Source organism: Anomaloglossus baeobatrachus, chromosome 1 (genome assembly GCF_048569485.1).
Source record: "Anomaloglossus baeobatrachus isolate aAnoBae1 chromosome 1, aAnoBae1.hap1, whole genome shotgun sequence".
Lineage (NCBI taxonomy): Eukaryota > Metazoa > Chordata > Amphibia > Anura > Aromobatidae > Anomaloglossus > Anomaloglossus baeobatrachus.
Window position 1 is genome coordinate 361,930,533 of NC_134353.1, and position 12,981 is coordinate 361,943,513.

Sequence of the window (12,981 nt, forward strand, 5' to 3'; positions counted from 1 at the left end):
GGGAAAAACACTACATCTTAAGCTCATAGCGAGCAACAAAAAAAATGACTGCCCAGTGTGAGCTCCACACAGCGACTGAAGTGAGCCTCGCGATCAGCGGTGATGTGACTCAGGTGATTAGCGGTCATAGGTGAAGGACTCCAGCTGTGGCCACGCGTAACCTGAGTGACGTCAATGCTGATCGCTCCGGCTCACTTCAGTTGCTGCGTGGAGCTCACAGTGGGCAGTCATGTTCTATGGGCTTGCTGTGAGTTTCAGATGTAGCAGTGGTGGAAGCATCGTGGGACCTCATGTGGATTACATTGGACCTGCAGTGGTGTTTTTGGGGTTAATAAAGTGGTGAAAGAGGGTGCTTTTTTGTCTTTTACTTCAAATAAAGGATTTTTTTGGTGTTTGTGTTTATTTACTGTCACTTACAGGTTAGTGATGCAGGTATCTCATAGACGCCTGTGCCATCAATAATCTAGGACTTAGTGGCCGCTGTGGGCTACCATTAACTCCCTCATTACCCTGATTGCCACTGCACCAGGGCAATAAGGAAGAGCCGGGTACAGTGCCGGGACTGTGGCAAATCTGGACGGCTGCTTGCTTATATTTTTAGGATGGGGGGCGCTCAATAACCATGGGTCTCCCCAGCCTGAGAATACCAGCCTCCAGCTGTCAGGCTTTATCTGTGCTGGCATCATAATATGGGGGGATTCTATGCCAATTTTTTTTAATTAATTTATTTATTTTACTGTTCAATATAGACCCACCCACCATGTCTGTGATTGGAAGCCTGAGACATGCTCTCTCTCAGCATGGGGGCTCGTCTGACTGCAACCAATCATAGACGCTGGTGGGAGGGGGAAGCAGTGAATAAGTGTGAATGAGCGGCCCGGGAAGAAGAATGAGAGGTAGCGGGAGCAGTGCGACAGCCGCCCCAGTGAGTACGTATCGCTTGCTCCTACCCCTTTGTGCTGGATTCTGGTGCCCATAGATTTTATATGGGGACCGGCAACTGGCCAGATACCAGGGATCAATCCCCTGCCGACCCTGAGTCAGCGAGGAATTGATCTGCCAGTCCAGCGGGGAGTTGATCTGCCAGTCCAGCGGGGAATTGATCTGCCAGTCCAGCGGGGAATTGATCTGCTAGTCCAGCGGGGAGTTGATCTGCCAGTCCAGCGGGGAATTGATCTGCCAGTCCAGCGGGGAATTGATCTGCCAGTCCAGCGGGGAATTGATCTACCAGTCCAGCGGGGAATTGATCTGCCAGTCCAGCGGGGAATTGATCTGCTAGTCCAGCGGGGAGTTGATCTGCCAGTCCAGCAGGGAATTGATCTGCTAGTCCAGCGGGGAGTTGATCTGCCAGTCCAGCGGGGAATTGATCTGCCAGTCCAGCGGGGAGTTGATCTGCCAGTCCAGCGAGGAATTGATCTGCCAGTCCAGCGGGGAATTGATCTGCCAGTCAGCGGGGAATTGATCTGCCAGTCCAGCGGGGAGTTGATCTGCCAGTCCAGCGGGGAATTGATCTGCCAGTCCAGCGGGGAATTGATCTGCCAGTCCAGCGGGGAATTGATCTGCCAGTCCAGCGGGGAGTTGATCTGCCAGTCCAGCGGGGAATTGATCTGCCAGTCCAGCGGGGAATTGATCTGCCAGTCCAGCGGGGAATTGATCTGCCAGTCCAGCGGGGAGTTGATCTGCCAGTCCAGCGGGGAATTGATCTGCCAGTCCAGCGGGGAATTGATCTGCCAGTCCAGCGGGGAATTGATCTGTCAGTCCAGCGGGGAATTGATCTGCCAGTCCAGCAGGGAGTTGATCTGCCAGTCCAGCGGGGAATTGATCTGCCAGTCCAGCGGGGAGTTGATCTGCCAGTCCAGCGGGGAATTGATCTGCCAGTCCAGCGGGGAGTTGATCTGCCAGTCCAGCGGGGAGTTGATCTGCCAGTCCAGCGGGGAATTGATCTGCTAGTCCAGCGGGGAGTTGATCTGCCAGTCCAGCGGGGAATTGATCTGCCAGTCCAGCGGGGAGTTGATCTGCCAGTCCAGCGGGGAATTGATCTGCCAGTCCAGCGGGGAGTTGATCTGCCAGTCCAGCGGGGAATTGATCTGCCAGCCCAGCGGGGAATTGATCTGCCAGTCCAGCGGGGAGTTGATCTGCCAGTCCAGCGGGGAATTGATCTGCTAGTCCAGCGGGGAGTTGATCTGCCAGTCCAGCGGGGAATTGATCTGCTAGTCCAGCGGGGAGTTGATCTGCCAGTCCAGCAAGGAATTGATCTGCCAGTCCAGCGGGGAGTTGATCTGCCAGTCCAGCGGGGAGTTGATCTGCCAGTCCAGCGGGGAATTGATCTGCTAGTCCAGCGGGGAGTTGATCTGCCAGTCCAGCGGGGAATTGATCTGCTAGTCCAGCGGGGAGTTGATCTGCCAGTCCAGCGGGGAGTTGATCTGCTAGTCCAGCGGGGAGTTGATCTGCCAGTCCAGCGGGGAATTGATCTGCCAGTCCAGCGGGGAATTGATCTGCCAGTCCAGCGGGAATTGACATGCTGCATCTCTGTGGTCACCACAAAAATGCAGCCAAAAAAATTGTAATATGTGCACAGCAAAATAGAAAGCTTATGGACTTTGCTGCGGAAGGAAATGAAAGCAGTTTTGAGATCAAAACCGCGCCTGAAAAAACACAGAAAAAAACCCGCAGCGTGCGCACGAGGCCAACATGTTTTTATTGCGTTTTTGACTCAACGTTATTTGGTGTGCATAAAACCACACATAATAAAGGCAATTAAACAAAAAAAAGAACGTAAGCTAAGGTGCAGAGATTTTGCATCAAAAACACCGCTTGTGGGAACGTAGCCCAATACAGAAGCCTCTGGTCAGGAAGGTGTTAATAAGCAGTCGGCCACAGCTGCAGACGGGCGGTGTGCCTGGAGTGTCCGCAGCGCGCTGCAGGGTCCACAGGTCTGCTGGCGCCCTCATGCGGCCGGTTACATCCTCACAGCACTCCTTTTCCCGACACAAAGATGGCGACTCCAGCTTCTGAAGACAGCGGACATTCGGCGCCCTGTATCCCGGAATTACGTCAGAGCTGTGCTGAACGCGGGATAGACAAGTCAGCTGTAGTCTGTGGTGTGTGAGGCGAGTGGGGCCGCGGGTCTGCTGCGATCCAGGGGACCGGTCAGAACACAGCCGGCCGCCATACGTGTCTGCGGACACTTCTACAGCGCTAGACTGGCGGACAGCATGGAGGACCAGAAGGAGAACAGGCCTCTCCAGAACGGGGCATGTGAGGAGGACGAGCTGTGCGGGACGATGAAGACTGTGGCGCTCTCAGGAAGGGTAACTTAGGGGGTGACGGCAGGGAATGCTGGGGGGGACACATGGAGGGGGTGATGGCAGGGAATGCTGGGGGGGACACATGGAGGGGGTGACGGCAGGGAATGCTGGGGGGGACACATGGAGGGTGTGACGGGAGGGAACGCTGGGGGGGGGGGATACATGGAGGGGGTGATGGCAGGGAATGCTGGGGGGGACACATGGAGGGGGTGATGGCAGGGAATGCTGGGGGGGACACATGGAGGGGGTGATGGCAGGGAATGCTGGGGGGGACACATGGAGGGGGTGATGGCAGGGAATGCTGGGGGGGACACATGGAGGGGGTGATGGCAGGGAATGCTGGGGGGAGACACATGGAGGGGGTGATGGCAGGGAATGCTGGGGGGAGACACATGGAGGGGGTGATGGCAGGGAATGCTGGGGGGAGACACATGGAGGGGGTGATGGCAGGGAATGCTGGGGGGAGACACATGGAGGGGGTGATGGCAGGGAATGCTGGGGGGGGACACATGGAGGGGGTGATGGCAGGGAATGCTGGGGGGAGACACATGGAGGGGGTGATGGCAGGGAATGCTGGGGGGGGACACATGGAGGGGGTGATGGCAGGGAATGCTGGGGGGAGACACATGGAGGGGGTGATGGCAGGGAATGCTGGGGGGGGACACATGGAGGGGGTGATGGCAGGGAATGCTGGGGGGGACACATGGAGGGGGTGATGGCAGGGAATGCTGGGGGGGACACATGGAGGGGGTGATGGCAGGGAATGCTGGGGGGGACACATGGAGGGGGTGATGGCAGGGAATGCTGGGGGGGACACATGGAGGGGGTGATGGCAGGGAATGCTGGGGGGGACACATGGAGGGGGTGATGGCAGGGAATGCTGGGGGGGACACATGGAGGGGGTGATGGCAGGGAATGCTGGGGGGGACACATGGAGGGGGTGATGGCAGGGAATGCTGGGGGGGACACATGGAGGGGGTGATGGCAGGGAATGCTGGGGGGGACACATGGAGGGGGTGATGGCAGGGAACGCTGGGGGGGGACACATGGAGGGGGTGATGGCAGGGAACGCTGGGGGGGACACATGGAGGGGGTGATGGCAGGGAACGCTGGGGGGGAGACATGGAGGGGGTGATGGCAGGGAACGCTGGGGGGGACACATTGGGGGGGGTAATGGCAGGGAACGCTGGGGGGGACACATTGGGGGGGGTGACGGCAGGGAACGCTGGAGGGGGACACGCGGAGGGGGTGACGGCAGGGAACGCTGGAGGGGGACACGCGGAGGGGGTGACGGCAGGGAACGCTGGAGGGGGACACGCGGAGGGGGGTGACGGCAGGGAACGCTGGAGGGGGACACGCGGAGGGGGTGACGGCAGGGAACGCTGGAGGGGGACACGCGGAGGGGGGTGACGGCAGGGAACGCTGGAGGGGGACACGCGGAGGGGGTGACGGCAGGGAACGCTGGAGGGGGACACGCGGAGGGGGTGACGGCAGGGAACGCTGGAGGGGGACACGCGGAGGGGGGTGACGGCAGGGAACGCTGGAGGGGGACACGCGGAGGGGGTGACGGCAGGGAACGCTGGGGGTGGGGGGACACATAGAAGCACAGAAGCTTGTGATACCGTATGTGCGGCCCCCAACCTTGTGGGCACTGCCATGTCTGCGCTCTATATAGCACATCAGCAGGATCAGGCGATACTAATAATGTGGCCATCTCTGAAATCCTGATCAGTGCAAATCGATTTGTAAGACCTGGTCCATTGTGACCTCAGTAATATGTGGCCGCTGGATGGCAGCTCTGAGGACAGGCTCTTACCTGATGGCAGGGAACATTATGGCATACATCTCTCTGACGCTAATGTCATCTTAAAGGGCTCTACATGGGGAGGTCATGGGCACTGATGACTTTGGATTGGCAGATGTTTCCGGGATGCGGGTGCAGCTGCCGAGTGTCATGCACCAGTACAAGTCATTAGAATAGGCCGTGTGCACAATAGCCTCATTTCCTAGGTCTGTTTCAGGAACAGTCAGGGATCCAGTGGATCACCTATGCAAACGGAACCACAAGGGACAATATTGATTATTTTTTTTATTTTATGTTTAAAAGCAGAAAAAAAATTGCATACAGGACTTTTGTTTCCTATGATAATCTGTTGGAGCAACGTATAATCAGTGTCTGAACAGTTGAAAACAGAGCCACAATGGCCAATGGCGGGGTTTATTCTTAGCATGCTTGTTGGGTCAGCTACTTGCCGCTTGATGCAAAAGTGAGTGGCTCTAAAGTCTCCCTTTAATTTTTAGTGTGGCTGTGGGGATTACTGACATTGTGTCCCTTAGGCTGCGCACTCCTGTGTAGGTTACCTTCCCTACGATGTGTTTTTCATGTAGCTGATTTAAGGATTCAGATTATGACCACGCCCCATTCTGCGTCCTCAGTGTAATTATTGGAGCTGTGCGTTAGGATTACTGGGGCTGGCAGATTTACCTTTTCGAGTCATACCAAGAAGGGACAGTGAAGGTCTTTGTATTTTATCAGTTGCACTGCTAACCCTTATGAAATATTAATTTCTAGGTTATGGACAGTCAGGAAGGAGGGACTTGTTCTACGAAGACAAGTGTCGGTGACTTTAGTGATCCAGTCTACAAAGAGATTGCCTTTTCCAATGGGTGTGTAAATAGGATGAGTAAAGATGAGCTGAAGGCTACACTTACAGAATTAAAACTGGACACCAGGTAAAGCAAACTATATATAGTTTTATTTTATAGGCTTCATCAAATGTGTTGTATGATGTTTTCTGGAGCAGCACGCGTGCCATGTCATATTCTCACTCCATTTTGTAAAGGGGGTCCCTCAGCTACTTGCTATGCTTGTAATACAGTCACCCTTGCCCATAGTTATGTTACGTGTGGTTACATGCTTAAAGGGGTTTTCCATTTTCAGGAAAGTTGACCCCAAACACTGTATAGTTAGCATAGCAGATATTCGCGTTCCGGGGTCTATCGTCGGCCCCCACTGCGGCTTTGGCTACAATGGTGATCTCAAGTTCACAGCCTGTATCACCGCTATAGCCAATCATTGAGCTCAGTGGCTTGTGATGTCTGCCTTGGCTGAGCTTAGTGATTGGCTATAGCAATGATGCATGCTGTTGGTTTAACTTCACCTCGGCAGATAAAACACTAAGGCGGGCTTTACACGTTGCGACATCGCTACTGATATATCGTCAGGGTCACGTCGTTAGTGACTCACATCCGGCGCCGGTAGCGACATCGCAATGTGTAAATCCTAGGTGCGACGATGAACGTGCGCAAAAGCATAAAAAATCGCTGATCTGTGTCACGTCCATTTCCATAATGTCGTTACTGCTGCAGATACGATGTTGTTTGTCGTTCCTGCGGCAGCACATATCGCTGTGTGTGATGCCGCAGGAGCGACAAACCTCTCCTTACCTGTGTCCCGACGGCAATGCGGAAGGGAGAAAGTGGGCGGGATGTTATGTCCCGCTAATCTCCGCCCCTCCGCTTCTATCGACCGGCCGCTTAGTGACGTCGCTGTGACGCCGAACGCACCTCCCCCTTGAAGGAGGGATTGTTCGGCGGTCACAGCGACGTCGCAGAGCAGGTATTTACGTGTGAAGCTGCCGTAGTGATAATGTTCGCTACGGCAGCAAGCACCAGATATCGAATGTATGACGGGGGCGGGTGCTATCGCTCTCGACATCGTTAGCAATTGCTAGTGATGTCGCAGCGTGTAAAGCCCGCCTAAGAGTTATTTCTGGTATTTTAGAGCATTTCAATTCATTTTCCTGAAAGTGGACATTCCCTTTAATGCATTCTACATGACCAGGCCCATTTTAACCAAATGTAAATTTCCAAAAATTTTCTGGGAAACTTATGTTTGTGGTTTTTGTTCCTTTCTTCCCTTAACAAAGAGGAGTAAAGGATATTCTGAAGAAGCGTCTCAAGAACTACTACAAGAAACAGAAGCTAAAGGAGTCCAGTGACACTGGCACCTACTATGACTACATCTGTGTTATTGACTTTGAGGCCACCTGTGAAGATGGCAATCCACCGGATTACATCCATGAGATCATCGAATTCCCAATTGCATTGATCAACACAAAGACTTTGGAAATTGTAAGTTTGTAATTTATTCCATATGATATCACATTTGTACAGCTTGAACGGTACATTGGAAATGTGAAATAATGTATTATAAATCCTATAAATATCCTGTTATACATATACACAATTCATAGGTTTGGGATATGTGGCTTTCAGGTGAAATTTACACTACAGTGATATTTTATGAAAGTAGAACATTTAGGTAGAAGCAGGCAATGGGGATTTCCTTATCTCAAACAAGTTATTGATACAGAAGCAAAGGACAGTGTTGGGTATAACAACCCAAAATGTCACTGTCTCAATAACATGTCATGTGGCCCTGAGCATTACTTACAGCTTGATAATGATGTCTCATGCTGTTCACAAGTTATTATCTGCTGAATCATGGCATACCACTCTTGAAGAGCGACCCTCTGGTTATTAAGGTTCTGGGGTATAGAGTTACAAGCCTCTACATGACAACTCAGCTGATCCCATAGGTTTTCTATGGCATTCAGGTCTGGAGAAAGTGCAGGCCACTCCATTTGAGGTACTCCAGTCTCCAGCAGCAGTTCCCTAATGATGCAGCTTGATGAGCAGGAGCATTGTCATCCATGAAGATGAAATTAGGCCTGTGCTGTTCATGCAAAGGTACACTGACTGGATTAATGTTATTCAAGTAGTAGGGGCTTTCACAAGATGTAGGCCAGTTCTGTACTGACATCACACTGTATCACCACCACAGCCAAAGGCTCGTCTGATGACAAGTGACTGATACATAGTGCTCTCCTTGATGTCTTCGGCATAGTTGGCAGCCATCGTTTCTGCTCTGCGTGAATTGACTTTTGTCAGGTAACAGGACTGAGGCACACTGGACCCTCGTCCACCCTAGATGCTCCATGGCCCATGCAAGATGATGATGCCTGTGCCTGTAGATGTGGTAAGGTACCCTTGCTGATGCAAACAGTTTTGAGCGGTATCACTTGACACATGGGTGCCTCTCACCTCCCTTAAATGTGCCTGGAGTTCTGTGGCATTCATCATCCGCTTCCGAAGGGCATTGTTCACAATGAAGCAGTCATCAATGTGGCCAAAGAACACCCATTTCTGTTATATTTTTTATTTTTTTTTTTTCCCAGTCTCTCTGCATCTCTGTTGCAATCTGCTGATGACACTGTGACACTCTAAGTTCAGCGGCCACTTTTGTATGAGAACATCCTACTTGAAGCCTCACAATGACGAGGTTATGTTTATCAATTGTTAGGTGGTGTTTTGGTCTCGTGATGTCAAAATGCGAACAGCATGATGAGGACGGTTTAAATACCTATTCTAACTGAACCCTGAGATTTTTTGGGTGATTCGTGGATTAAACACCTGTTGGGAATTTCGCCATTAATCTGCTTGACATAGAACAGCAAGTTGGGCAAAAAGTAGTGTGACATTGAACAGTTGGACATGTGCATTCAAAAGGTTAGAGAAGGTCACATTAAGGTCACCTGAAAAGGTTAGAGGGCATCTTAGGATCATCCTAAAATTTCACCCGAAAGCCAAATATCCCTGACTTTTTATGAGTAGTGTATGTATTTATATATACTAGCTGTACTACCCGACATCGCCTGGGTTAATAACTGCTGTTAACAAAATATAATGTATTAACAAAAATTTATTCCGCACACAAAAACCACAAAACAAATGGATAGAAATGTAATTATTAAAAGGCAAAAGCTAAGCTAATAGAAGCATTTCACAACATATATTTCAATACCACAGATATTCCACACAGATTTAACTAAATTGACCAAGTAATGTGCTCCGTCTGCCTCGTTCCCCGTCTCTGCCTCGTTCCCCGTCTCTGCCTCGTTCCCCGTCTCTGCCTCGTTCCCCGTCTCTGCCTCGTTCCCCGTCTCTGCCTCGTTCCCCGTCTCTGCCTCGTTCCCCGTCTCTGCCTCGTTCCCCGTCTCTGCCTCGTTCCCCGTCTCTGCCTCGTTCCCCACCAACATCTTATTACCGCACATATAAGGTTCTTATACTATGAATGTCCTTTGTTTCCTATAGCAACCAATCACAGCTCCTACTAATAACCTGTAGTTCCAGGCTCCATTTACTTTAATGGAGGCATGTTTTTTGGAGAGTAACTGTAAAGGGCGGGGTTACATTTTCCTGTCAAAACATAGTCTATGACGTTCCCTGGGTCACGTGAGGTTTCTGTGCAAAATTTCGTGATTGTAAATGTGACGGTGCGGATACATTTTTTGTTTCACTTTTTCCCCATTATGTAGATAGGGGCAAAATTGATTGGTAAATTGGAACGCGCAGGGTTAAAATTTCGCCTCACAACATAGCCTATGACGCTCTCGGGGTCCAGACGTGTGAGTGTGCAAAATTTTGTGGCTGTAGCTACAACGGTTCAGATGCCAATCACACACACACACACACACACACACACACACACCCACACCCACACACCACACACCACACACCACACACCACACACACACACCACACATACACGTCGCAGCCATATTTACACTCTCATGAAGTTCAGGTGTAGCTGGCTTTCATTGATGATCCTTATTCTAAAAGTTTGAATCAACAAACCTGTTCAAAAATAAGAAAAAAAGGTAAACTTTTTTCTTTTTCGCTCCTAATTGGGAGACCCAGACAGTGGGTGTATAGCTACTGCCTCTGGAGGCCGCACAAAGAACTACACTTAAAAGTGTAAGGCCCCTCCCCTTCTGGCTATACACCCTCCCGTAGGAGTACGGATTCCTCAGTTTTAGCTTTGTGCGCAGGAGGTCAGACACGCACGCATAGCTCCATTGTTTTTAGTCAGCAGCAGCTGCTGACTATGTCGGATGGAAGAAAAGAGGGCCCATACAGGGCTCCCAGCATGCTCCCTTCTCACCCCACTGTATGTCGGAGGTGTTTGTAAGGTTGAGGTACCCATTGCGGGTACGGCGGCAGGAGCCCACATGCTGATTCCTTCCCCATCCCTTTTTACAGGGCTCTGGGTGAAGTGGGATTTACTGGTCTCCAGGCACTGAGACCGTGCTCCATCTACAGCCCCTGGAGAAGATGCTGGATGGAGCGGAGTACATCAGGGACATGGCCCTGCTTCCTCAAGGTACTCTGTGTCCCCGTGCATTTGGCGCTCACACCGCAGCATGCTGGGTGTTGTAGTGCGCCGGGGGACATCAGCGCTACGGCGCTTGTGCCATGGCCTCATTCAGCTTCGCTGAAGCAGGCACACTTCTGGGAATCGGTCGCGCCGGCCGCTGGGACTGCGGCGCGGCTGGCACTTGTGGTGCGCCGGGGACTTCAGCGCGGCCCGCGCTTTTACGGCGGCCGCGCTGATAACTCGAGTCCCCGGCTTTTGCGGCCTGCTTCCGTTCGTTCCCGCCCCCAGACCTGCCAGTCAGGAGAGGGGCGGGACGCTGGCCACTTCTGGGAATCGGTCACGCCGGCCGCTGGGACTGCGGCGCGGCTGGCACTTGTGGTGCGCCGGGGACTTCAGCGCGGCCCGCGCTTTTACGGCGGCCGCGCTGATAACTCGAGTCCCCGGCTTTTGCGGCCTGCTTCCGTTCGTTCCCGCCCCCAGACCTGCCAGTCAGGAGAGGGGCGGGACGCTGGCCAGTGCATCAGCGCCGAGGGCTGGAGTCGTTTTTACATACTCCAGCCCTCACAATCGGCACAGAGGGGACACTGTTTCCCGCACTTTTGTTTGGGAACTCCCACGGACCGCCCCTCTCCACAGACGCCGGCAGCCATTCCTGCTGACACGCTGAGCTGCAGAGGGGAGCCGGGGAGACCCAGACAAGGAATTCTGCGCCTCTTACCCGCTATTCAGCGGGCGGTAAGCAGCCCTCAGGGCTCACCCCCTCTTGTGCCAGTAGTATTCTTAGTATTTTGTTTCTACAAATACTTGGTATTACATAGCGCTGGTCGCCCTTTGGCTATAGACTCTCTCACATTGCAGAGAGCCAGCAGCATGTCGTCCGTAAAACGCAAGGGTGCCAAGGCACAGACATTATATGCTTCCTGCACCGCATGTGGGACTTTTCTACCGGCAGGCTCCACGGACCCCCATTGTGTGCAGTGCTCGGCCCCTGCGGCGCTTGCACAGTCGGGACCTCTGCTGGACGTGACCCAGGGTGTACCACCTGTGAATGCTGTCCAGGTGACAGGAACTGAGTTTGCAGCTTTTGCTGACAGAATGTCTCTCACTATGTCACAAATTCTTGACACATTGCGAGCTAGGCCTGTACTTCAGGCCACGGACACTGTGCAATCATTGCCCCCTGGTCCCCCTCAGCTCCAAGCTCCGGGACGGGCATATACACCTCAGGGTGAAGACTCTGACTCGGACGATGGCCCCGGGCAGCCTAAGCGGGCTCGCTATGACGGGCCTTCACATTCATCTCAATGGTCAGGATCCCAGCGAGATGAATCTATGGGTGATGAGGCGGACGTAACTGATCAGGATTCTGATCCTGGGACCGCTCTCAATCTAGATACACCAGATGGTGACGCCATAGTTAATGATCTTATATTTAACATCAATAAGATGTTAAATATTTCCCCACCAGCTCCTCTTGTAGAGGAGTCAGCTTCGCAGCACGAGAGAATCCATTTCAGATACCCTAAGCGTACATTAAGCACTTTTCTGGACCACGCTGACTTTAGAGACGCAATCCAGAAACCCCACGCTTATCCTGAAAGGCGTTTTCCTAAACGGCTTAAAGATACACGCTACCCTTTTCCCCCTGAGGTGGTCAAGGGTTGGACCCAGTGTCCAAAAGTGGATCCTCCAATTTCCAGGCTTGCAGCTAGATCCTTGGTTGCAGTTGAAGATGGAGCGGCACTTAAAGATGCCACTGACAGGCAGATGGAGCTCTGGCTGAAATCCATCTATGAAGCGATTGGAGCGTCATTAGCGCCTTCTTTTGCGGCCGTATGGGCACTCCAAGCTATCTCAGCCGGGCTTGCGCGAGTCGACTCAGTCACACGTGCATTTGCCCCGCAGGTAGCACCATTGACCTCGCAAATGGCGGCATTCGCGTCGTACGCGATTAATGCTGTTCTTGACGCTACAAGCCGCACGGCAGTGGCGTCAGCCAACTCCGTTGTTTTGCGTAGGGCCCTGTGGTTGAGACATTGGAAAGCAGATTCTCATTCCAAGAAGTGCTTAACCAATTTGCCTTTTTCTCGTGACCGATTGTTTGGAGAGCGTTTGGATGAAATCATCAAACACTCCAAGGGTAAGGACTCATCCTTACCGCAACACAGACAAAACAAACCCCAACAGAGGAAGGGTCAGTCTGGTTATCGGTCCTTTCGAGGACCGGGCAGGTCCCAATTCGCCTCGTCAAAAAAGACTCAAAAAGACCAGAGACGCTCAGATTCTTGGAGGTCTCAGTCACGCCCAAAAAGGACAGCCGGAGGAACCGTTGCCAAGACGGCGTCCTCCTGACTTGCGGTCTCCGATTCCCACACCCGCGGTCGGTGGGAGGCTTTCCCACTTTGGCGACATTTGGCTGTCACGCGTCAAAGACCGTTGGGTGAGGGATATTCT

General features: G+C 52.5%; 1 protein-coding gene across 1 annotated transcript in view; it reads left to right on the forward strand.

The window, feature by feature from the left end:
* The first annotated feature begins 3,049 nt into the window (after nt 1-3,049).
* Nucleotides 3,050-12,981, forward strand: part of ERI1 (exoribonuclease 1) — a 37,664-nt gene continuing 27,732 nt past the window's right edge. Inside the window, exons 1-3 of the mRNA XM_075337804.1 lie at nt 3,050-3,311; nt 5,881-6,041; nt 7,238-7,442. Of these exons, the coding sequence (XP_075193919.1) occupies nt 3,216-3,311; nt 5,881-6,041; nt 7,238-7,442 (462 nt within the window). The 5' untranslated portion in view covers nt 3,050-3,215. The remainder of the gene's footprint in view (nt 3,312-5,880; nt 6,042-7,237; nt 7,443-12,981) is intronic.